This window comes from Medicago truncatula, chromosome 3 (assembly GCF_003473485.1).
Source record: "Medicago truncatula cultivar Jemalong A17 chromosome 3, MtrunA17r5.0-ANR, whole genome shotgun sequence".
Lineage (NCBI taxonomy): Eukaryota > Viridiplantae > Streptophyta > Magnoliopsida > Fabales > Fabaceae > Medicago > Medicago truncatula.
Genome location: NC_053044.1, coordinates 53,613,463 through 53,639,506, shown reverse-complemented (window position 1 = coordinate 53,639,506; position 26,044 = coordinate 53,613,463). Strand labels below are relative to the sequence as shown.

At 33.4% G+C, this 26,044-nt stretch overlaps 2 protein-coding genes and 1 non-coding gene across 3 annotated transcripts; 1 reads left to right on the top strand and 2 right to left on the bottom strand.

The window, feature by feature from the left end:
- Window positions 1-1,575: 1,575 nt before the first annotated feature.
- On the bottom strand, window positions 1,576-3,549 carry LOC11431984 (uncharacterized). Its single transcript, XM_003603468.4, has 4 exons — window positions 3,366-3,549; window positions 3,169-3,267; window positions 2,798-3,012; window positions 1,576-2,085 (listed from the first exon to the last, which is right to left on the bottom strand). The coding sequence occupies exons 2-4, from the start codon at window positions 3,256-3,258 to the stop codon at window positions 1,833-1,835; spliced, it is 558 nt and encodes a 185-aa protein (XP_003603516.2). The 5' UTR covers window positions 3,259-3,267; window positions 3,366-3,549; the 3' UTR covers window positions 1,576-1,832.
- Window positions 3,550-10,071: 6,522 nt separating this feature from the next.
- Window positions 10,072-10,174, bottom strand: LOC11427342 (U6 spliceosomal RNA). Its single transcript, XR_003010775.1, has one exon. It is a non-coding gene; the product is annotated as a U6 spliceosomal RNA (small nuclear RNA).
- Window positions 10,175-12,280: 2,106 nt separating this feature from the next.
- On the top strand, window positions 12,281-15,302 carry LOC11433028 (glucan endo-1,3-beta-glucosidase 5). Its single transcript, XM_024777671.2, has 2 exons — window positions 12,281-12,981; window positions 14,042-15,302. The coding sequence occupies exons 1-2, from the start codon at window positions 12,626-12,628 to the stop codon at window positions 15,153-15,155; spliced, it is 1,470 nt and encodes a 489-aa protein (XP_024633439.2). The 5' UTR covers window positions 12,281-12,625; the 3' UTR covers window positions 15,156-15,302.
- Window positions 15,303-26,044: the final 10,742 nt, after the last annotated feature.

The window sequence follows — 26,044 nt, the reverse complement described above, 5'->3', positions numbered from 1 at the left end:
TCACTAATTAGGGTTTTACGGCTTTGCCAAGTGGATGGGCTTTTCAGAACTAAATTCTTCAAAGAACTTGGCCCAAAACTCAAGAGGCTACAGTTACTAGTCACACCCTTCAATTTTATTTTTCTTTACCTGTAGTAAACTAGCCTTTTCTTTTGTGTGAACCATGTGTTTTTGTACAACTGTACCATAATGACTGGCGTAGTTTTACATCAAGAGATTTATCACTACTGCATTCGATTCGAACAAAGGACGTGTGGTTAAGTTCGAAGACATTCATTGTCATGTTATCCAAGTACTTTTGAGTAATGACAAAGTAACTTGTGAACACATATATTCTAAAATTACGCATATAATTATTTTTTTTAAAACTCGGTATCAGCTCTGTATGGACTTGCACATCAAAATTGGCAATAGAGGGAATCGAATCTGAGACCTTGAGAGGAGCGCACTTCAAGATCCCAAGTCAACCACTTAGTCAAACCCAAATGGGTAAATTACGCATATAATTGATTTAATTTATGGACGATATAATACTTTTAAACTCCAATTGCTTATCAAACAGCCCTTATTAAAATCAGTTTATTTCAACACATTGTGGGTGTAAAGCTTTTTACATCGTCAATTGATCACATCATTTCAAGAAAAATTATAATAAAGTGTAATTAGTAAGTCATGTCATTGTACAATTATTTTATATACGTATTTAATAATGTTTTGTCAAAGCAATTACAAAATATGACAACTAATATGTTTTCATGTTTATTAATTTACATGACAACACATTATTGCATACATGTGTGAAATAATTGCGCAAATAACATATTAAATAAATTCTAATTAAAATCAAGCAAGTGTAATTATAACTGAGTAGTAGTCTCGTAAAAGAAAATGAGTGGTAGTCAAAGTCGGGGCAAGTAAATAAACGCTTATAAATGTACTTACAGATCACTTATCAAAGATTCCTTAAAAAAAATCACTTATCAAAGATGATTTACGATGGCGATGAAAGTTTGACCCACAACTTCACAACTTTACGGGTGGATCAACTCCAACCAACCTTTATTTCTACCGTAAGTCACTCGGTGTAACTAAAAACAATAGACGACTAATGAGTGAGTAATGATATTGATCAGGGGAAATTTTTTATTTAATTCAATTCCCATAAAAGTCGCGGTTTCAACTACATGATTAACCATAATTTTAAAGTTTTCAACGTGATCCATATTAATCATATATTCAATTGAATGAATCACTATTTTGTATGTAATTAGTCAGGTTTATCAGATTGGGTGTCCATAAAATATTTTTGTTCTTTCAAAAAAAAAAAATTGTTAATTAATATAAATTGCAACAGCAGCTAACCATTTGACTATGAACCACAATTGCTATCTCCTTTTGTAGTAAAAGCTAGCTTCAGGATAATAATCATTTTGAGTTTAAAAAATTGTTCAGTGAAAATGCCTCGTGATTGGCCTGCCCTGTAATGTAGACATTGAAAAGAGACCAACCAAGCTGACATGGTGATCGGCCTACCCAGTTTAAAGGTTCTCTGAATCCTTACAAGTGAGAAAATACTAACATAACAATTACTATATTAACATTTATCATTAAAAAGGTAAAAAAGTGACAGTGTTGCATTGTTCTTGATCATAGACAACAATGTGGTGCTGCTTGAACCACGATGAAATTCATAGAAAATAGAACAGCCACGTAAAGTAAATAAATCCATATAATCCATCATATAATTGAAACAATGACAAGATAAAAATAATGTTTGATGCTTCTACTTTGACTTTATTAACAGGTTATAGCACATCCATTCATTTCTGTTCCTATATGGCTACACTTGCATCTTCAAAAGTCTTGTTTTCTTCAAAATGATCCTCCCTAGCATTGTCAGCTAACATAAGGGCGACCAACCAAAAGAGGCATGAATCAAGGGATAAAAAGGCACCACCTCCAATGAGACCAGTTTTAGCTGTAGGGCAAGCATAGTTGGCATCAAGATGTACTTTGCGCGATAGGTGAATCTGCTCCGTTATTACTGGCCATAACAGCAGAGTTGCAGCAAGTCCCGATGAAAACCTAAGTAAAAACACCGTTATCAGTACAAAAAAAAGCAGTAGAAATTGGAGGATTTAGATATGACGAAGTAAATCTGGTAGAAGACCTGCAGGTTATACATGCGAGTTGGGAGGGGAATTATAAATGTAAATAACTACGTATCTTTCATATCAAGGCTGCAAATTGCTCGAGGTTAAAGGTCTAATGCAAATTGGGATTTAAAATTGGACGGCTCATATTTTAAGCTTGTAAAGTTAAATTTAAAAATAAAATTCAAAATCTGCATAATATCATACAGTGTGAATAGTTTAACTTAGTATTTATCAACTGTAGGTAATTCAAATCTACACTAGCGATAATGCTCTGGGTTTGTCTGTGACTCAGCTTGTAACGGATGCATGTTTCGTTTTTTCACTTGTGATTTATAGTCTTGTTCCAGGGGCTTTGCCCCCTTTAATCCAATTAAAAAACAGAGAGATGCATTCTTCATTTAGGATGTATCAGTAACCATTATTAGTAAATTTGCTTTGACAGAAAATAGAGCCATCTTTTAAAACATAAGATGGAGAATGAATTTCACCGTCAAGTCAACCAATCAAGCAGACCCATCTTTTAAACCATTTGGTTACATTATAATCAATCATATGTGCGATTTTAAAAGATAATTACGATTAAAGTCAACAGATTTTGAAGAAAACAAGGAATAAGGAAGTAGTGGTGTTATAGTACTTACAATGCAATATTGAAGAAAACAAGGAAAGTGGTGTGTTTAAAGAGAACCCCTTGTGGAACAGACTTTCCTTGGTAAGGGTAAAAAAGGGAAAGATATCCAACGACTGTTGATGCGATGAGAAATGCAACAGAAAGATAACCTAATGCAACTGTTGGATCGGAAGGGAACTTGCAGGTCACACCATCCTTCACAGCTATTGGTGTACCAGAAGCAGGCTACAAATTACAATCCAAATGATTACAATTTGAGTAACAGAGAGAGAGAATAGATAAATTAAAGTCAAAAGTTGATTAGATAATATTGACGCGACATACTTTACACAAAGATAAATAATTGATTTTTGATGAAAAAGTAAGAAAGAGTAATGCTACCTTTTTGTTTTCGGCAATAACACCGAGTATGAAAGAGACGAAACCAAGTAACGAAACAGCGAGAGCCATGTGTTTGATGGAGGCAGCCATGACTTCGCACTGTAACAGAAAACAAGCAATTTTAATTAATTAAAACAAGGGAATGATTTTGAAGAATTATTAAGGAAAATAAAATCAAATTATGAGTGAGTAATGACCTTGGAGAAAGAGAGAGAGATTGACGAAAGGGGATCGTTAATGATTCAGTGACTATAAAGAGGTGAGAGTGAGACTACGTTATCTACCGCTAAATGGATGCCGCTGAAATCGTCAACTTCCCAATCACCGTTTCTGGCGGTCGAATCTATACAATCACAGCTCACTATAATTAATTCTTTTCCTTAATTATTTTTTTTAAGTCAGTATTTTTTCTTTTATGCATAAAATAGCATACCGATTGCGGAAAAACAAATAAACACATTAAATGTCTCTGCATGTGGACGGGTTAACGTCTCTCTTCTTCTTTTGAACAAAAACAAAATATTGGTCAAATTCATTTTATAAAATAATTATAACAATTGGTAAAATAATGAATGATAATAATAATAATAATAATTTCCAAAAAAAATATATATATATAACAATTTATACCGACAACTCAAAAGTCAACTCCTTAAAAAAATAAAAAATAAACTCCAGAGTAAACTAACTCTTAACTATTTTTTGTCAAATCATTTGTGATGATGCCATTGGTGAGTTGGGAAAAAATTTATTGATCTAAGATGCGGGGAGGCCTAGGTATCGTATGCTAAAAGATGTCAACACATCTCTTCTTGGTAAACTGGTATGTGATTTACTTCAATAAACTAACAAGTTTTGGGTCAATATTATGATAAAAGTTTTAGAATTTAGCATGGATCATTAGATACAAGTTATAGCATATCAAGACAATAAAGAAGGGATAAGAGATTGTGTACCTTTAAGGATTAAGGATTCGTTCATAAAAAATAGCTGTCAGAAGGATGAGCGGAATGACTACCCTCATTCCCTGAGAAGAGTTCAGAATAGTTTAACCGTCTGATGTGATCACATTTAAATAGCCAAACGGCTGAGGGCATGAACCTTTCATTGAACTTAGTTAAATGGTCCAACCCATCACGGTCCATTTAGAAATAATAGCACAATCATACATATTCATCAACTAATGAGTGCTTAATACAGTAGACCATATTATAAATTATAATATTAATTTATAATAATTGATTATTGTCAATCCATAATTGATTAATTAAATAATTAATCCAACATATTATATATAACACACTGTGCTCGCTTTCTTGCTCGCATTGTCACTTCTAGTGTCCTTACTTGGAACTCCATCATAAAGGCCAAAAACAATCTCAAAAATGGTTTCAATTGACATGGATGATGGGGATATGGTAACTTCTCCTCTTGATATAGCCATTGGATCTCATATGGCCCATTATGTTCTTTGTTCCTTGTGTGCGAATCAATGATGTTGCTTTGAGAGTTAACGAGATTCGTGTCTCATCACCTTTAACCTTGAATCTTTCATACTTAGTTACCCCTTGTTGTTATCAACAACCTCAGTCTTCACTTTAATCCCAACATTGAAAATACTTTCATTTGGTCTAACAAATTCAACGACTCCTACAATACCATGTCTGGTTTCATTTGATTTTTGAAGCAAAGAAATGGGGATGCAACATCTCTAACGTGGTCTTGGATATGGCGGTTCAGAAAAAGAAAAAAAAATCAAGTTTCTTGTGTATCTCAACTTTATCCTTGATGCATCATCATCATCTTGTTTCCAATGTATTAGGGATTTTCCAACCTCTTCTAATCTCTAGTTTTCTCTTGGTGTCTCCTCTGATGTTTTATGGTCAAACCTGGCCGAACAGTTGGCTCAAAAAAGGTTTGTCTTCTCTCAACTAAAACACAAGGCTAGATGACTTGTGTTACAAGTAATCTCACGAGACTTGGGCTAAAACAACTAAGCTCTAATCAGTTTGTAAGGTGAAAAGCATCATGATAGAAAAAACACAAGGCTATAGGACTTGCATTCCAGATAATTTCACGAGACTTGAGTTAAAGCAACAAAGACCAAAACAATTAAGTTCCAACATCCATGCACTCCGCTCTATTATGTTTTGCCAACTGAGACAGTGCCTTGGAGATTATAATTGCTTGATTTCGATTAAATAATTGAACTCAGTTACAGTAAAAGTGACGAGTGTTCAAGTTATGTATAGAATACTTTTGGATAACAATGTACCAGTGAATATGCTGCTCGGCAAAAAAACTTGTCCAACCTCAACTTTTAGAGTGCATTCAAACCATTCCGAAATTCTAACGAAATATTCGATATTCACTCTCGCGTTTTAATTTATTAAACCATAAGAACTCAGGGTAAAAACTCTTAAAAAAAAAAAAAAAAAAAGCATAAGTACCCAATGCAATATACTTCTCTTTTTAGCTAAATTACATTTTTAGATTGCTAAGTTATTTTTAATTTGAGGAATGTTAGCAGCAACACTCACTTTTCAACACACTCTGATACTTACTTATTTATTGAATGAAATTAATGTATGTTCCACAACTTTGCGGGGGTTCAATTTTAAAAGTGTAGACCCACAATGATTTAAACCAATAAGAGAGTGAGTATTACAAAGAGTGTTCAAAAGAAAGTGTCGATAACATTACTCTTTAAGTTTTATTCGATCTCTCTTAAATATCTGAAGTTTTAAATGTTACACATTTTGATTTTGAGTTTTTTTAATCTCACTTTGGTCATTTAAGTTACAAAGTTTAAACACTTTGTTCCCTTAAGTTGTAAACTTTAGACACAGTTGTCTATTAAGAAAAAAAAGTTTGTAGTTTTGATCATTTAAATTACAAACAATAAATATTGAAAGGAGGGATTAAAAAGACCATGATTAGCTGATGTTACCAAAATCACGCAGTCACACTTGAGTGTTCGTTTCATTAAGATTGATATCTTATGAATTACATAAAATAAAAATGCAATATGTTTTTTTCCTAGACCGATCAATTACGATTGGGCGGTCATTATTGTTTTGACTATGTGAATGCAGCGAATGACTGCAGTGAATCGTCTTCAGGATTCTTCAAGATTAAAGTGACCGACATTTGTAACCTAAAGGACAAAAGTATCTATTGTTTACAACTTAATAGATCAAATTATTTAATGTATGTAAGGCAACGGACCCAGAAAATACTAAGGTTTGTTTGGCAAGACATTTGACTAAAAAAATCTCGTTTAATAACTGTCATTTTATATTATTTTATCACGCGCTTATAGTTTATTTTTAAGTGAAGATGACGTGGATAACATGATGGGACATGTTTTGGGCATTGCAAATAGTGCAGCACATCATTCGTCTACATCAACCCATGTTCCTGAAAAGGTATGATATATTAGTTTGAGTTACTTGATTTTAAGATTAGATAATTGCTTAGTAAAAGAATGTTAAAAGACATTACTTGTAGAATATTAGTGTTTTGGGACTGAGAATGTTGAATCTTGGACATGCTTCAACTGTTAATGACATTCTAGAAGGTTAATTAACTAAATGAATTGGATAATTTTGAATAATTTTGTGCATGATAGTATATGAGTTGTCTTGAATACACAGTGGATGAGTATTGGAGGAATTAGAGCTGTCAAAACGGGCCGGCCCGTTTAGCCCGAATAAATATAGGGCTTGGGTCTAAAATATTGAGCCCAAATTTTAATAGGGCTTTTTAGCCCGACCCTTAAAAGCCCGGTACCCGTTAGGGCTAGCCCGAATGGGCCGCGGGTAGCCCGTTAGCCCGCATAACAAAAAAAAATCTATAAATTATATATATTTTTCAAATAATTATTTACTTAGTTGATTATCAAAGTAAAAAACAAAAGTGAAAATTCAATGAATTAACACAAATATAAATGTAATATAAAATTATATTTATTCATTTCGTTTTTTATAGTTTTAAAGATCGAATATATAAATATCTATAACCATAACATATCTAATTTATTTAAAATCATTTTCCTCGTCGTTTTAGTTTACGACGTTTGTACGAAAATGTTTACAGTTTACTTTTGTGCTAGACATTATTTAAACATATTAAAAATATTATTTATAAAAAAATTATAGCAGTGTTTTATAGTACTTTTTTAAAATAAAATAAAAATATAATTTTTAATATGGGCCGGCTCGTTTAGCCCGCGGCCCGTGTAGGGCCGGGCTCGGGTAGTATATTTCAAGCCCGTTTTGTCAACCGGCCGGGCCGCCCGTTTTAACAGCTCTAGGAGGAATGATGTTAGTTAGTGAAGCGTTTGTTTGTTTGTTTCAGTTGTGTTCTTTTGGCTCTGATGAACTTTATGTTGTTCTGACATTAAAATGAACTAATGTTTTTATTATGGTCTTTGACTTGAGTATATCTATAATATTTTGCACTATATTCTATATCAAATTGTAAATGTCAACTAAAATGCAAATAAAATACCAAATTAAAGATACAAAATAAATTAGTAAAAAAATTAAAAGATTTAAACACATTTGTGCCTTCATTACATCTTTATTTTTTGTTTCATTTTTATTAATGTAATTTTTTTTATTGTTACAGTTTGGACCCGAAGATTATCTTCAAGAGGAATGAAGCTAGTGAGTTGCACGTAATACTTGTTTTATGTTTTAGAAATTCAAGACTTGGTCGTATTTTATTTTTTGGAATCAAAAACTTGGTTGTTTTTTCTTTTGGAAGTCAAGACCATATTTTGTTAAAGATAACTTTGTCTTTCCTTAATTAAATATATATTTTGTGACACTATCATGTTAATTTATGTTCCTTTTTTCTAATGAATTTTTTAATTATGTTTGTGTTATTTTAAGAAATATTAGAAAATATGAAATAAAGGCACAAAAATAAATAGACAATGTTGCGGCCTAAAAGTATGGGCAACTGTCGTTATCAAAAGTTTAGTTAACGACTGAGTAGTCCAACTAAAAAGGCAATAGTATTCGATCATTCTGACTCTGATGCTAAGGCAACAGTTGAAACCGTGGCCTAATGTTTAGGTGACACCTAAACCTAAATCAAATGCCAAAATCCGTGGTTTAAACTAATCCATAAAACCGTACCCTGTTGATGTACCTTCAGCCACGGTTACTACAATTTCGTGGGCTAAGGAAAAAATCCGTGGTCATTGGGAAGGCCACGGGCGCATAGACCACACTTGAATAATAGTGGCCAAACCGTGGTGTAAGACTTTGGCCACGGATTTTCTGGCTTTGGCTGCCCTTTTTGAAGTATGGCCTATGTTCAAAAATGTTGTAGTGTAGTATGCTTACATATATACATTGAGATATTTATAGAAATATTTCATGTGGTACTAAGATGCAGGACACATAATGATGACACACATGATACACTTATTTTCATGTCATTTCCACCTTTCAAAGTATACTTAACATAATATATATACATTTAATTTCAATCTTGTTCTAACTTAAAAGTTGTTGAAATCAGAAGAACAATGAAACTGCCAGAATCCATGCAAGACATGAGCATCGAAAACGAAAAATAAACAAGGACATGTCTAGCAATATATAGTTGGGAATACAGCCTAACAACCTAAGCTTCATTTTATCAGTACTTTTTTGAATGCTTTTCTTCACTTTATACGTTTCAAATAAGGACATATGTTCTACAACAGAAAAAGCTTTAGACTGGCCAATGATTTAAGGAGCTTGTAATAAGGCATAGATAAAAATTAGGCGGTATACCCATTCATTATGGAGTCACTAGAACCCACTCTACTATATATACATGTTTATTGAACATTTTGTTTGGTTTGTCTTGGTAAAATTTACATAGCAAGTCCTTCACTGATTTGTTTCATCCATATATTAGTATAACACTAGCCAGTAATCACTTTGGAACCTAATGAACTTCATGAAATGCAAATGATAATTTTGAATGCACGACCTTATAATGCTTGTTCAGATCAGCTGTAATATGATCTCAAATATATAGCATGTAGAAGCAAAATCATTGAGAAAACACACTTCCATATTATAGATTATTGAGTATTCAGGAAAAACTCACTAGAAATACTGTAATTTGTAATACGTGTGGATTCAAAGTGACTGGGTTCGAATCCCCTCGAAACAATCAAAGAGGAATAGTGTAGGCAGCGAGGGCAAAACGGACAGAAGGCCATAAATTCATTTTGTAATATAAAAAACACAGTATGTTACCAGAAACCTCGTAAAAACAAAGTATATTACCAGAAACTTCATCAAAGATATATAGTCATACTGTTTAAGAAGCAATTAAGGAGAAAAAATCTAAGCAATGAGGAAGTAGCAACTGAATTATGTTAGGGCAAGAATTTTGAGTCCTTTGCAATAGAATAAATGAATCATTTCATATCTTTGTGCCAAACTTCTAAGAGGGTACAAACACTCACTATAGTGTTCATACATTAGTGAGTATCTATGTAACACCGACACTTTGATCGAACTGTCCGGTGTCCGATGCATGTTGGTATCTCCGACATGACATTGACACATGTGACTACATTCATTTCATTAATTTTATCAAATTATCATCGGCGTTGATGTGTCAATGTTTGTGTCAGAGCTTCATAGGTGAGTATGCAAGACAAGATTAGCATCTAATTCCTCTCCTAAACCTACTCTACAAACTGAAATCAAGGGGACAAAACAGAATCAAATTATATGAAGACCTGTGTGAATAAAAAATCTGGAAACATGTATCGTCCTTATTCATTCAAACTCACACAAACTATGTTAAGGTACTACATCTGCAACATAAAGGAGACGTCACGAAATTGAAAATGAAAATAGCCACAAAAACACAAACCAATAAAAAAAAAAATTGGACCATTTCTCGATTTGTGCGTGTCATCCTTGCGCAGGGGCCATGCTAATCTTCTCTGTATCGTTCCAATTTTATCAGATGTCCCCAAAGGGACAAGCAAGGAGGTGTTGTAGCGTAATATAAAGACTGAAATTTTCACATATTTAGTCGATGTGGGACTTACTCTGGACAAAAACAAACAACACGCACCTCTTACTGCGAAAGATGCATTTTCTCAATGAGCTCTTGCTCGAAATTCCAGTCCATAGCAAATAGAAATTTCTTCCTACAGAGTAACATTACACAACAAAAACGATGATCTTTTGTTTTCTTTATTCTTTTCTTTTTATTTTAAACAAAATATTAGGTATAGGTACCTCAAGTTAGTGTAGTCTGAACCACTAGACACTATCCCTTTCACCGCTCGAATTTTTTTTTCTTAGCTTGCCACCTTATTTTTATCATCTTTATATATTATTTATATCACTGTCTGTTTTTCTGTTTCATTTATTGGATTTTTATTTACTTTCTCATCCAAATAAATCAAAGGGTTTTATTGTAATCTTAATCATTGTAATGAAATTTGTGCTCAAATATGAGTGTTTGGCCATGAGAAAGTCTTGGTTGGACACATATCCAACACTTCAATTTTAGGCACATACACAAAACCAAGAAAAATAAAATTAATAAAATTATAATATATCAATTGATGTGATTAAATATTTTTTATTTAATTTTGTTAGTTTTATGTGAGTATGTGCCCAAAATTGAAATGTTGGAGATGTGCCCAACCAAGACTTTCTCCTCTGTTTATGGGAGAATAATGGTACGCCTGACTCAATTTTTTTAACGCATAAAAAATTGTTTTAATAATAAAAATTAAAGTGAGAGCTTTATAAATAAAGTTAAGGTTATTTGGTTATTTCGTCTTTTAATTTTGTCTTAATTTGTTTTAAGTTAAAAGATATAAAATATTTAATTTTAGTCAAGGCCATTATATAAAAACAAAATATTAAAATTTAATTATTTAAGAAAACTTTATTATTAAAATGAATTATACTAGAAAATAATCAAACATGTCAAAATCAATTATACACGTCCAAAATCAATCTTGAGCTCTCTGAAAATGGAATCAAACATGCACTTAGAATTCTTTTAATTTGTGAATTTAAATTTCAAACTTTAAAAAACTCACAATTTTCAACACAAATTTAAAAAAGTCGAAAACATAATTTCCAACATAAATTTTGTTATATTTAGCTTACCGACTAGTTAACATTTTCCTTTTTTATAATTTATGTTTAATTTGTCATTTAGTGTGTGTTTGGAAACACATTCAACATTTTTCTCTCGCATTCCAACAAAAATCTCTTGTGATTTTCTAAAGCTAAAAATCCAAGCTTCTTAGTGAACATACATTTGGAGTTGTTTTGCTGTGGAAGCAAACAAGCACTTAATGTATCGTGATTTTGTTCAATTCATTTTAGAATTTTTTTATTTTCGAAAATTAATTTTCAATTTTTTAAGTTAATTTATTCCTTAAATTTTTTTATTTTTTAAAAATTAAATTTCAGATACTTAAGTGTTGGTGATACTTTTATTCAACGGTCTACTTTCTTAGGGATTTAAAATTAATAAAATAGGACCAAATTGATGACGAAAACAAAGACAAGGACCAAATTGAAACATTTAATAGTTAAGTGACCAAACTGAGAAATTAAAATAAGTTAAGGGACCCGGGGATGTATTAAGCCAACATAATATGATTTTGGATAAAATACTGTGACATAATTTGATTAATGTAGACGACCCATTTAGTGGTATAATGTTTGGTGTCAATCATGCTTTGATTTTTTTAATTTAAAATAAGACATAATATCTTATAAATACTACTCCCTCCATTCCATAATAAGTGGGTCATTTGCAAAAAAATATTGTCGGAGCAACATTGACCAATTTCACTTTACAATACAATATTAATTTTTTTTTTCCAATTATAATTCTAATTAATATTATTTTCACCACTCCCAATTTAATATATTTTAATTTACATTTATGACAAAAACACTAAAAATCATTTTTCTCTCTTTCATTTACACACTTTTTCTTAGTACGTATGTGAAATGAAGAAAATGCTCATTTATAGCGGAACGGACCGGAGGAGCAGTAGTTTAAGCAATAAATAATCACATGGGTGACATGGCTTTTATTTAACTTTTGTTTGAAAAAGGTCTGTCTCCGAGTAAGCATGCCGAGTTACTAGTTACTAGTACCAATGGAAAAGGAAAAAGATTCTCCAATCCAACACAACACAACACATAACTTGTTTCTCATTCTCTCACTTACTCATTTCAGTGTGGAGGTGTTCAAAAAAGCAGCTTAACTCAAAAAGCAGTTTCAAACTCATCAGCTTCAGTGTGTATGTCTATTATCTCCTAAGTTTTCGCCCTTACTTTACTCTCTTGTACTTTTCAACTCTTTCACTTGAGATTATTGAGGGAAAGTTATTGAGCTTTAGATTTTGCATACACTAATTGTATTACAAACCAACACTCTTTTTTCTCATATGATGGAGTTTGCTAGAAGTGAAAAGTTTAGTAACTGTGTTGTTTTTATCTTGTTCTTTAACGCGTTGTTGTTGTGTTGTGTGAGTGGAATTGGTGTTAACTGGGGTACACAGTGTACACATCTTTTGTCACCAACCACAGTGGTGAAAATGCTGAAAGATAATGGGATTCAGAAGGTGAAACTATTTGATGCTGATCCAAATATCTTAAATGCTCTCAAGAAGACTGGTATTCAAGTCATGGTGGGGATTCCAAATGACATGCTTTATACACTTGCTAATAGTCTTCCAGCTGCTGAAAAATGGGTTTCCAAGAATGTTTCTGCTCATGTCTCTTCTGGAGGTGTTGATATCAGGTATACCCTCTATTTGAATTTATATTTTTAGGGTTTTGTTCTGACCTTAAGTACACTTGTTCGGTTTGGGTCTCGTGTAAGCTCTCACGGTGAGTGTTAGTGTTTATAATTAGCCTCGATTCCTAAGCAATGTGAGACGAAGAGTAAGACGGATATTATCCCCCAATCTGAGCTGAAAAGGCTACTGGGCCTGTTAAGCCCTCTTTACCACAGAGGGTGTGGATGCACTGCTTTCATGGGGTATTACCTGCTTTAAGCCCTTAGTTGAAAACAAGTTAGTGGGTTGAGAAGTGTGGTGTTCATAAACTGTGCATAAACCAATGATTTTCTTTAGAAATATTAATGAATGACATCATGGCAGCCAGCCCTACTACCAATTAGATGACAATTAATTTGGTTTTACAGTGCAATGACTGAACATTTTAAAAAAATCAATTTCTAATGTTTATTAACTTTATGTAACATACCTAATGTGAAGACATACAAACTAAGAAATGCCAGAAATAGTTTTGTTTCTGTTTCTGCTCTTGAATGATTTACTAATGATATACATCAAGTCCACAATTCCATTTGTTTTTTAGTTTTATCTATTTTACATTAGCCTGATAAGAACCAAGTAAAGATGCAAGATTTAAAATTCAGTACATGTGGTGTTTTACCACAAGTTATTGTATCTAACACAATCACCAAATGTTTATGTTGCTGTGAAGTTATCTGATCTCCCCACTGTCAAATAATGCATGTGGCAGATTTTAGTTTTTTGCTCCATTATTCTTCTGATTTGGATACGTATCTTGAACATTTCAGTTGAAATGTAAGATTTGAAACACGCATAGGACATAACATGGACACAAGCATTATCAATAATGATTCTGCTAACTTTCTCTAAGAGGATTTAATTGTATCTCATTGATTACGTATAATGTTGTGTCCTAGTTAATAGTTATGCTACTCTTTTTTCTTCTGTTGTTATGTTTGATAATTCACTGATTATGAAATCAGCCACTACATTCTATATTTTGTCATTTCATACACATTTATTCTCTGTGGTCTTCACAAGGTATGTTGCTGTGGGTAACGAACCATTCCTGTCAACATACAATGGCACCTTTGAAGCAACAACACTGCCAGCTCTTGTAAACATCCAGGCAGCTCTCACAAAAGCCGGTCTGAGCAGTCGGGTCAAAGTCACCGTCCCTTTAAACGCTGATGTATATGAAAGCTCGTCAGAAAAGCCATCCGACGGCGATTTCAGATCGAATATCAACAATCTCATGCTGCAGATAGTCAAATTCTTGAGCGACAACGGAGCTCCATTCACTGTTAACATCTATCCTTTTATCAGCCTCTACTTGGATCCCAGTTTCCCCTCTGAATATGCCTTTTTTAATGGCTTCCAGTCTGCTATAGTTGACAATGGAAAGACCTACGACAACGTGCTCGATGCTAACCATGATACTCTGGTTTGGGCACTACAAAAACACGGTTATGGAAACTTGCCTATAATTGTCGGGGAAATAGGGTGGCCTACGGACGGAGACAAATTTGCAAATCTTCAAAATGCGCAGCGATTTAACCAAGGTTTTATGTCAAAGTATGTTTCTGGAAAGGGTACACCGATGAGGCCTAGTCCTATAGACGCATACTTGTTTAGTTTCATAGATGAAGATAATAAGAGCATTCAGCCCGGGAACTTCGAGCGTCATTGGGGGCTGTTTTACTTAGATGGACAGCCCAAATACCAACTTAATCTTGGAACGGGCCGGGCCAACGGATTGGTAGGAGCTAGCGGTGTTGATCATTTGGCGAAAAAGTGGTGCGTTTTGAAGCCTTCAGCAAATCTTAATAGTGATCAATTGGCACCAAGTGTATCTTATGCTTGTCAAAACGCTGATTGTACTAGTCTTGGATATGGAACTTCATGTAGTAATTTAGATGTGAAAGGCAATATCTCTTATGCATTTAACAGTTACTACCAAGTTAATGATCAGATGGATAGTGCATGCAAATTCCCTGGACTTTCGATGGTTACCGATAAAGATCCTTCAGTTGGAACTTGCAAATTCAGAATCATGATACAGACAGATTCTGCTGAGCTAAATGGTATTGTTGGGTCAACAACAACAGTGTTCCTTGCTTTGGTTTTTTCACTCTTGTGTAATGTTAAATTTTGATTTTCATGTTTTTATTTTTAATTTATTATTGATGGATAACTTGATATGTCTATTAAAAATTCTCAGTATGTATGAGCTTAGCCGGTGTATAAAAACACTCGTAGCAGATCAAAGAATGGGTGAAATTCAGCGAGGTTCTTTAAATCACATATTTTAGACGGTATTTTGGTGGAGCTGGTGAAACTTATATGGTTTTTGCTAAAAAAAATAAAAATAGAATGAGAAACAAACTACAATAGAATGACAAAAGTTGATTACAATGAGATACAATTTCTATACTGCGGTATATGTGTCCAATCGAGTAGCAAACTTGATGCAATACATCTATCATACTACAATAGAATTTAGTCATTAGAGAGTTTATAGTAGATATATGAACTTTTAATACAATGTTGATATGGGGAATACCCAATTTCTCAATGCAAAGCAATCTTGTTTGGTAGATCTTAGTTGTATGTTGCATAATTCTTTTTTTTTTTTTGAGGGGATTAATTCTTGTAGTTAGTCTGGACATTTTTCTTGGTAATAATGCATTAATTTAAGGTTTCTACTTCTACATATGTGCTTTGTCATGGTCCAGTGACTCTCTGCATTACTTCCACCCATTCTTTGCCGAAGATTGTCTTCTACTAGTATAGGAGGCTCCACTTACAATGTCGGAGTATAACTACTTTCCTTGTCTGAGGGAAAGGAGGATTTGTCACAACATATCACTTATATAATAGAGCAGTGATATATGTACATCAATTTCATGACAACCTTATGTTTCTCTTTTTTTATTGGTCAAAATCAATGAAGAGAGAAAAAAGAAGAGAGAGGGAAAGAACATCATGTAAGTATGAGAGAGAAAATTGTCACAAAATGATTATACAAATATCATTTCTCTATATAATAACTCTATACAAGATGATAATTCTATTTCTTGTCTTGATGATATTCCAGAAGGAATGCATGTGGTTATGCATTACTTGCAACGTTATTCCTTTTTTTCTGCTGCTAGTATAAATGACAATTCACTTGTTGTAAAATCAACAATTTAGTGTTGATTTAAATCTGAACGTCATTTGCTTCAATGGAGGACATCAGCAAGCCTGGTGATCAAGAGATGTGGCACCACCAAGTGTGCCTATATGTTTGTCAAGGTGTTAATTGCATTAGTCTGGGTAATGGGTCTTTATTTCCCGCACTTGAATTTTAAATTCTCCTTAATATAAGATTATAAAGTTTTATTTTTATATATTAATTAAATTGAGTTTTTTTATTTTCATATGAGCATTTTTCACTACTTTTATAAATAAACACGTTAGGTGACATCTTCTGCCGAAGATATTAATGTTTCAAACTTATTAAAACACTTCAATTTGTAGTATTTAATATTGTAAATTAAATATTCAATGGTAAAACTAATAGTTTTTTTTTATTATCAAAAAGTAATAATTTTGTTCAGTTGATAGGAAAATTGAATAATATATGCAGAGAGACCGAAGTTTGAATTCCAGACACCTCACTTATTCACCCTAAAAAGATAAATTTCTACTCACTACGCTACTTGATCAAAAAAGTCTATATATATTTACATGCATAGAAGTATTTATTTTATAGTTATAATTTATTGTATTTTAAAAAAGTTATAACTAAATTATTGTATGGAATGTAGTTAATATATTAATATTAATTATTAACCATGATCTAATAAAATAGTAAATAATTAATAAATTATTTTATGGAAATTAGTAAATTATTAATAATAAACTAATAAAATAGTAGATTATTTATTTCCGTTCAATGAACTGACAATAAGAATTGAAAACAATATTATTTTTCTTAAAAAAACAATAATAATTTATTATTTTTTGGTAAAATAAACGATTTATGAAGAAAATAACTTAGGTAGAATTATCTAGACTTTTTCTTACTAGATTTATACACTTGTTTAGTTTTTATTTTCATTTTTAGGAAAAAATTTCTTAGTTGCTGTTTCTCACTTACGATAGAATATAATTGTCGTAAATTATTTATAGACTGAAAAAATCTGTCATTTTGATACAAAAACTAATTTTTTTTTAAGAAAAATATTAGAAATCATTAAGCCATCAATTTAAAGTATCAGTTTCTTTAATCTAATTTTTTTGAAGGATTTAATTTTATATATAACATTCTCTTTAAATTCACAAACTTTGTGTAGTTAAAAAGGATAGAGATGTAACGGAAAAAAAAAAAAAAAAAAAAGGATAGAGTGTGTGTATGACTTCGAAATCTTATAAATTAATAAAGTTAGCTAAATCCTATAAATTCTTAGTATGATTTTTATTTTTATTTATAATTTAATCTCTAAAACTTTGACTATAAAACTAAGGCCACATGACTATAAAATCACGACCTTCAAAGTTTTGTCCATAAAAAAATATATTGACTTTTATTCATATTTTTATCTTATTTTTTAAATTGGGACTATAACCTTATTAATGCTAATGTTATGAAAGAATTTAATTATCGTTAAAGTTTAATAGAGCCAAAATCTAAAAACCCATGATTTTGTAAGGATTAAAAACATATTAAATCCATAATTTTTTTTAATAAAATTATAAAAAAAAATAAGGAAAAGGTTATTAATTATTACAAGATTCTTTTTTTTGTCAAGTAATTCAGTGGTTTAAATTTCATCATCTTTGTCCTGTGAGTATAGTTCAGTTGGTAGAACAATACATTATTAGGGACCGGGGTTCGAACCCCGGACACTCCACTTATTCACCTTATAAGGTGAATTCTACCCACTAGACTATCTGACAAAAAAAATAAAAAAAATTCATCATCTTTTAAGTTGAGTAAGCGGAAAATACAAGATTTGAGCCTTTACCTCTGCATATTTCAATACACTATCTCTAATATTTGAGTTATGCTCACGGAAATACGGTATTCTTACATAATATTTTAAAATTCACAAAACATCGAGTCTTTTATGTAATTGTAAGTTAAAAACAAAAAATATATCTCCATATACAAAAAATTACACATAAGTGAAACACAAACAAACAACAAGTTGAGCCGCTAAATTTTTTTTTATCACAAATTCAATTTTTTTAAACACAATATTTGTGAATCTAAGAGGCATAATTTTGTTACGAACGACCTTTTAAACTTTGTGTAAAATGACGACAACATCTCGTGTTAGAAAGTCTAAAATGTTAAACGCAGATAGTATAACGTTGATTTGCAGAACACGTTTTTTTTTTTTTTTTTTTTAAAGTTTGACATCCTTGCTTGACGCGATTTTGAAGGTGATTGTTCTATCATAAAAGGGCAATCAAATCATAATATTTTATGGCTGTTTCAAAATCTCAATCAAACATCCATACACTATTATCATAGGCAAACATCAGATTCATTAAATAAATAATATATATAATCTCTATAAAAACCAATAATCTATTCCATAAATCTAAAAAATAGATTTTTGTTTATAACCGTCGTCAAATGGTTTAATTTTGTTTTAGGGAAATGTTAACTTGTGCCTTAAGGGCACATGTTAAGGAGTCAAAAGTGGAAATATTTAGTTGCAGTTAATGCATTGAGATTTAATTTTCCTACTTTTAATTAATGGGTTAATTAAGTTTTTGCTTCCTATAAATATCTGCAGTTTTGTTCTTAGTCCCTATAAAAATAAATCACACTTTTTAGTCCCTACAAAATTTTCTATTAGTGTTTTTAGTCCCTTTCAAATTAAAATTTGTTTAATTATGCTTAATGTAACACCCCGTTACCCAAAAGTAAATAAATAACAATAATCATCAGAGTATTTCACCAAACGGGTATGCTACATTGCAATTTCAAAATTCTTAAATAGAAAATAAAACTATTTAATCAAACCACCTGATAAAATATTAAAACATAGCAGCGGAATAGTTTTCAATCCAACAACATCCTACGGCATTAAAGGCCTTAGCATAATTCATCAACAATGTTCAAAAGATAATAAAAGGCTCCACACCATAAGTTCCAAAATTTGATACATGGAAAGGAAAAGCAACAATAACAAAAATGATAATTCCCATCCCACGTATCAGAGCCCTAGACACGACTTTGAGCCACCACCTACTACTCAGGATCACCTGCAAGTTACCCATAGGAAGGGCAACATTTTCAAGCAGAAGGGGTGAGATTCACAACAATAAATATAGATATTAAAATCAACCATTGAATCTAACACCCTAATCAACAACACATTATCTTGTAAACATATGAAGGTATAAGTCACAAGCATCAACAACATCAACAACACACCATAATCATCCTGAATATCATATATATGTATATATCACCTATTCAACACCAAATTCACCTTATCAGATAACAACTGAATAACCACTAAGACTCATGCAAATGACATGACCACTGCTAAGACACCATCTTAGACTTCTTAAATGAAATGCAATAATGCATGTGGTACCAATCAGGACCGAGGCCCTCACCGCTTTTGAATGGTTAAAGCATTCATCAGGACCGAAGCCCTCACCGCTGTTGAGCAACTAGTACTCCAGGACCGAAGCCCTCACCGCTGTTTTATGCATATGCAATGGACCTACTTGTGTATATCTACATACAACTGACCATGCAATGCAACTCCATGTGACTCAACTTAAACAACATGTATGATTCATTACTTTGCATACATTTCATTCATCATCAGCAATCATCAATCCAGAAATCAAAACAACCACAATAATGCATAATTACATGAAACTATGCTCAATACAACAACATTAAGGTACTACCAATCAAGCACGAAATTCAACATACAGGAACTGAGTAGCTCGCCTCGCGAGCACATCTGCTCGCCATGGCGAGTTCACAAAAACACTAGCTCGCCATGGCGAGTTCAAGGCGAACTCGAGGCGAGTGAAAATTAGGTGCTCTCGGGAAAAATGCTATTTTCTCACTCAAACTCCAATTCTAAGCTCCCTATTCATCTTTCTAACCTAAAACTTCCACCATTCATCATTAAAATCATCTAGGTACCTTAAACCATCCCCAAAACATCTTATAACAACTTTTCAAAAATTAAGTTTTAATCTGGGCTACTCGCCATGGCGAGTTGGATTGCTCGCGAGGCGAGCGATGAAGTTGCTCACTCGCCATGGCGAGCACAGTTGCTCGCGAGGCGAGCGATGAACTTCTGTACGGGCAGAAAACTGGTTTTACCCAAAAATCCCATTTTTCTTCCAATCACTCCCCAAATCAGTTTACAGATGCAAATTAACTTTCTGTGTGCACTTAGAACCTATTTCTAACATCAAATTCATGCTTACAACTTCAAAACTACCATTTCATCATAAAACCCAAAATCCCCAATTTTTACCAAAACCTGTTAAACTCAAAATCAGACTTTAAATTCTACACCATTGAAGTAAACCCCACCCTTACCTTAATTCAGAATGAAAATTGCACAGCAAAAAGGGTTCCTCTGGTTCTTCTCTCTTGCCCCTGGTTTTCTCTTGTTTTCTCCCAAAACTGCTTCTACGTAAAAACTAATTCCAACTTCTCTGTATTAACCTCCCACCAAAATGTAACTCCCTTTAATTATACTTAACTCCCCATAACTTCTAATAATTACTATTATTTCCCAAACTCCAAAATAATCATTATTTCACACTTAATCTAATTATTATATAATAAACCATATATTAAAATAATGCATCACATAGAACATCCAAAAATCACATATATATAAATACATGCATATACTCCACATAAATCACTGTTATACCCTGTTTTTGGACCTAAAAATACTGGGCCCAATTTCATTTCAAACTTTGTCAAATGTCAAATTTCAACTGCACAGTTCAATTTGTCTCTGCTACGCAGTGTTTTCAATCACATTTTTACCTATGTTTTTCTTGCATAAAACCTTTCAAAATGTCTTTACTTGTCTTGTAAGTCATTCAAAAGTGTCTCTGAATCATTACATTGCTTTTTCTACAGTTTATTTCAAAATTTGCAAAAAGTCGTACAGAAGGGTATTTTGGTCGTTTCCTGCAGTGGGACCCATTTTCATCCTTGTGACTGTCTCTGAGTCTTTTCAAATTCATTTTTAACATTTCATCAGTAAACCTTGCTAATTTCATTTCAAACTTGCGTCTGAGTCAGTGTCAAGTCTGTTTGAGTCAGTTTAGGTCGTTTTTAGCCCTAAGGGCATTTTGGTCATTTCACATAAAATTTTGGCATGGGGAGGTTACTTTGAAGTACCTCATTTAAGCCATTGGTTCATTTTAGTCCGTTTTGTCAGTTTTATTTTTTGTTTCACTTTACGTTTGGTCAAATTTTGTTTTTTATTCAAATTTTATTTTTTGCATTTTGGTCCCTCAATTGAGGTCCCAAAATTGCACTTTTGTCCAAATTTCTTTTTTTATTTCATTTCAAGTTTCTTAATTTTGCAGTTTAGTCCTTAAGTTCTTATTTTTGCAGAAAAGTCCAAAGTTCATTTTTCAGGTCCAGGCCGTGCCATTTCCATACAAATCCAGGTGTCACATTTTTATTGGCTCAAGTGTACACATGTCAACTATATAAACAGTGAGTCAGAATCAGAAGCAATAACAACACGCCAACTCATAAACACATTTCCAATTTCTCTTTCTCAATTAGCTAGATCAAAACAGAAAGTCACAGAGAAATCACCAAGAACACGAAACCCTAACCGTTTTTTCAGAAATCAAATTCATCAGAATCAACAGTTTTTGGATCAATTCTCAGAGATTCTGTTGAATCTTCATCATCGAATTGACCATTCTCTGCAATTCCAAACGCGAGCTCGCATTGAAGCAAGCTCAAGCGTTGATCACAGAGCGTGAAAAGAAGAGGGAAAGAAGCAAAGTTCTAAACCGGCGAAGAAGATGAAGAAACGGAATCAGTGAGAAAAGGAGAATCACCGATTTATTTTCGGTCCAAGAGCAAGCAAAGGAATCAAAAACCAGCAAGAACATTCAAGTTTTCCCAAAGATTTCCTCCATTAAAGGTTTCAACCAAAACCTTAGGTAAAACTCAGAATCTTTTCTCAAAAGTAATATCACTGTTAAACCTGTAGAAAACAATCACGCGAGCAAAGCACATCAAAAAAAATTTCCAGAATTCAAAGAAAACCGTAACCGTAAACACGAAACCTAGATCCATAAGGATCTAAGTTTTGAAAGCAAGAACGAGTACTAGAAGCGTAATCAAACAACGAAACGATGTAGATCTTTAAACGATCTAAACATTTCTTTTCAAAAACCAAAAATCAGTTTCAAAACCGTACGGAACTTTTTAGATCTACAACGTTTCAAACCGTATTTGAAAAAACAGCTACTGGATTCGTGTTTAGGGTTAAAGGACGAATCAAATGAAGTAAGAATCTTTGAAATCTGGAAATTTAGGTCACCGGAAACTGCATGAACTCGCCGGAGAAGATGAAGTTTCCGGCGGACCTTCAAGGTCTCCGCCGTAGCTTCATCCTCGCCGGCGGCGAGGTTAGTGAGAGGTGAGAGAAGAGAGAAGAGTTAGAGAGAGAATGAGGGCAGCAAAATGAAGTAAACCGGAGCTCCTCCCTTTTTATAGCCAGTGAACCGGACCGGTCCAGAACCGGTCCAGTCCCTTTGTTCCTGGCCGTTTGATCTAGGGTTTCAGAACCCTGGATCAATCGTACGTCCCCTGTGCATCCGGACCTTTTGAGGATTGGGCTTTGGTCTGGGCTTAGTTTTTTTTACGTTTTTGTCTTTCCTGTGCTATTCACACCCCTATTTTTTGCTACCTGCACCTATGTCTTGATTAAAATTGTGATAAAATTCCTAGAAAAATTATCACATGTTTCTTGATATTTTCTTAGTGTTTTTATGACATTTTTGAACATTAAGGATCTATGAAATTTTTGTATAATTAATTCATAGCATTTTAATTCTCTTTGAATTATTTGTTATGGATTCTTCTTCACACATTTGTCCTTGATGTGAGAATATGTGATAAAAGCTACTTGATATGATAATATGAGAGATTTGTGCTTATAATTTCATGTTGATTTGCTGTTTTGATTTGGTTCATAAGTTCTTGATTTTATGAACAATATATGCATATTTTGAAAGATATGAAATGCCAAGTTTATTCTAGAAAATATGGCATGAAACCATGCTTGCATATTTCCAATAATTCCATGCTATAACTTGAGATAAAGAAAACTCTTTCAAAATTTGTTAGAGCATGAGAATTAGAGGCCAAGAATGCTTTAGGTTTCATACCTAAGTTTTTAGGGTTTAATGTCATTTTGTTAACTTTTTGTGCCATCTTGCATGCTTTTATTTCTTAGTACTTGTTATGTTTTTTTTTTTCTTTTCACTAACAAGTTTATTTCCATGTTTCATGCATCTCATTTAGTATTCCCTCTGCCTTCTTTAGCCTAGCATTTATTTTTGCAAGTTTTAATTCACTTAGAGATGTAATTTACCATTGGTTTGTAGCTTGGCAAAGAGGCCATAGAATGTATTTAGGAAATGTTGTAATATGGACTATGGACACTATGGCGCACCGACACGCACACACTCACCTTAGATGTATGTATAGGATTGTATGGTTAAATAAGCGTTTAGGTTTTAAACACTTAGAGAAAATCCATCCTTTTTTCAAAAAAAACAATTGAACTTCACTTCAAAAATTTTCATAATAAATATGAAGTCAACACTTCATTTTTTCCTTTCTTTTTTCTTAAGAAAAAATTCAATTCATCTTAATCATTTAGACTTTCTTTCTAATCACTAATCAAACCTCACTTTTTTGCTAAATCTAATGCTCATGAAGCCTCCCAATCTCCTTCTTCAAAACTTTTTTTTCAAAACTTAAAATCAAACAATTAAAACAAAAAACAAGTTTTTTTAGTAAGAACTACGAACGGTTTTGATCCCTTAAAAGGGTACGTAGGCAATGAGTCAAAACTCATCCAAGCCGAAATAAAATCAAAAGTCTTACAACTTCTCTCCCCCCATTCTTAACTAAATAAACCTCCCATCTTCAAAAGTAAGTAAAAATAAGCGTAGAAATAAACTTAGGAGAGCGGTTCTTATGGAATACCATAATCGCTCCGGGTGCCTAACACCTTCCCGTAGCGAAAACGACCCCCGAACTTAGAATCTAAGGGTTTTTCTCAATTTTGCCCTTCCCAAAAAAAAATAGAGAATATCAACGGTCAAAAGGTTCAAGTCCAGTTAATGGCTTGGCACCCAAAAACCATGATAACAGAAATGGCGACTTCACTGGGGACGTTTTTTAGCGGGTCACGCCTAGTTTTCCTTAGTTTATACTTACGCTTTGTTTTATTACTTGCATATGAATACTTGTTTATTTTCATTTGACATGTGGGGTGAGAATATCAAAAGTCCTATACCCGGGCTGAGTGAACTTATGTTTAGGTAGAGATATAATCGACAATTCGATCCGGGGGTTGCCTCGTGTATTGGATTATGCGATCAATCTCACATAGCTGAGGCATTTTGAAGGTGATATTGTCGGCGTGTGTTGTCATGCTTAGGCACTTCACTTTCAATTGTTCGACGAAGCTATGAACCGTAGTTACCAAACCCATCCTAGCCTTTTTAGGACGTAGTGCGGTGGCTAAATTGAGTGTTGTCTCAAACTTTAGTCGTCACGCGATACTACACTCAAACTAGACCTTCTCACAAATAATCATGGAACGGGTGTCGTCCTGTACTACCATGATATATGTGAGAGAGGTTGCAGTTTGGGAACTGTGTTAGAACCTTGGTTACTACTATCCAAAGCCTTAGTTCACCGGACGCCGTGTCCATCCGTGGCCCCGTTACCTTGAAACTCAATCCACTTTTAACAACACAATCATGCATACATGCATTCATGCATAAACATTTTTCATGCATTCATCGAAGGGTTTAAACAAATGAGAATTTTTTGTAAATAATCACAGGTATGAAGAAGACTAAGTGCTACAAGTTCAAGGAAGTGGATTTGGTTGGTTTGAGAGAGTTGGCACTCAAGGTCAAGAGTCAAACAGGGTTCCGACTCCGGTATGGGGGATTGCTTACTTTGCTCCGAACCGATGTGGACGAGAAGCTAGTGCACACTCTAGTGCAATTTTATGATCCGAGCTTCCGTTGCTTCACTTTCCCGGACTTCCAGTTGGTTCCTACTCTCGAGGCTTACTCCAATCTAGTGGGTCTGCCTATAGCCGAGAAGACACCTTTCACCGGTCCCGGGGCTTCTCTTACTCCTCTGGTTATTGCTAAGGATCTCTACCTCAAGACTTCCGACGTCTCCAACCATCTTATTACCAAGTCTCACATCCGGGGGTTCACTTCGAAGTATCTTCTTGATCAGGCTAATCTCGGTACTACTCGTCAGGATGCACTCGAGGCTATTCTTGCTTTGCTTATCTACGGGCTCATTCTCTTCCCGAACCTCGACAACTTCGTGGACATGAATGCTATCGAGATCTTTCATTCCAAGAACCCGGTTCCTACTTTACTAGCAGATACCTACCACGCCATTCATGACAGGACTCTCAAGGGCCGTGGGTATATTCTTTGCTGCACATCTCTTTTGTATAGGTGGTTTATTTCGCACCTTCCGAGTTCCTTCCATGACAACTCGGAGAACTGGTCCTACTCGCAGCGGATTATGGCCCTTACTCCTAATGAGGTCGTCTGGCTCACTCCGGCCGCTCAGGTGAAGGAAATCATTATGGGTTGTGGAGACTTTCTCAATGTACCTCTTCTTGGTACTCGTGGAGGAATCAACTACAATCCCGAGCTTGCTATGAGACAGTTTGGTTTTCCTATGAAGTCGAAGCCCATCAATCTTGCCACATCTCCAGAGTTCTTCTTCTACATGAATGCTCCCAC

Coding starts and splice junctions, on each gene's coding strand:
- LOC11433028 (XM_024777671.2), top strand. CDS start 12,626: ATGATGGAGTTTGCTAGAAGTGAAAAGTTTAGTAACTGTGTTGTTTTT. Junction 12,982..14,041: donor TCTGGAGGTGTTGATATCAG/GTATACCCTCTA, acceptor GGTCTTCACAAG/GTATGTTGCTGTGGGTAACG.
- LOC11431984 (XM_003603468.4), bottom strand. CDS start 3,258: ATGGCTGCCTCCATCAAACACATGGCTCTCGCTGTTTCGTTACTTGGT. Junction 3,013..3,168: donor TTATTGCCGAAAACAAAAAG/GTAGCATTACTC, acceptor TGTAATTTGTAG/CCTGCTTCTGGTACACCAAT. Junction 2,086..2,797: donor GTTTTCTTCAATATTGCATT/GTAAGTACTATA, acceptor GTTTTTACTTAG/GTTTTCATCGGGACTTGCTG.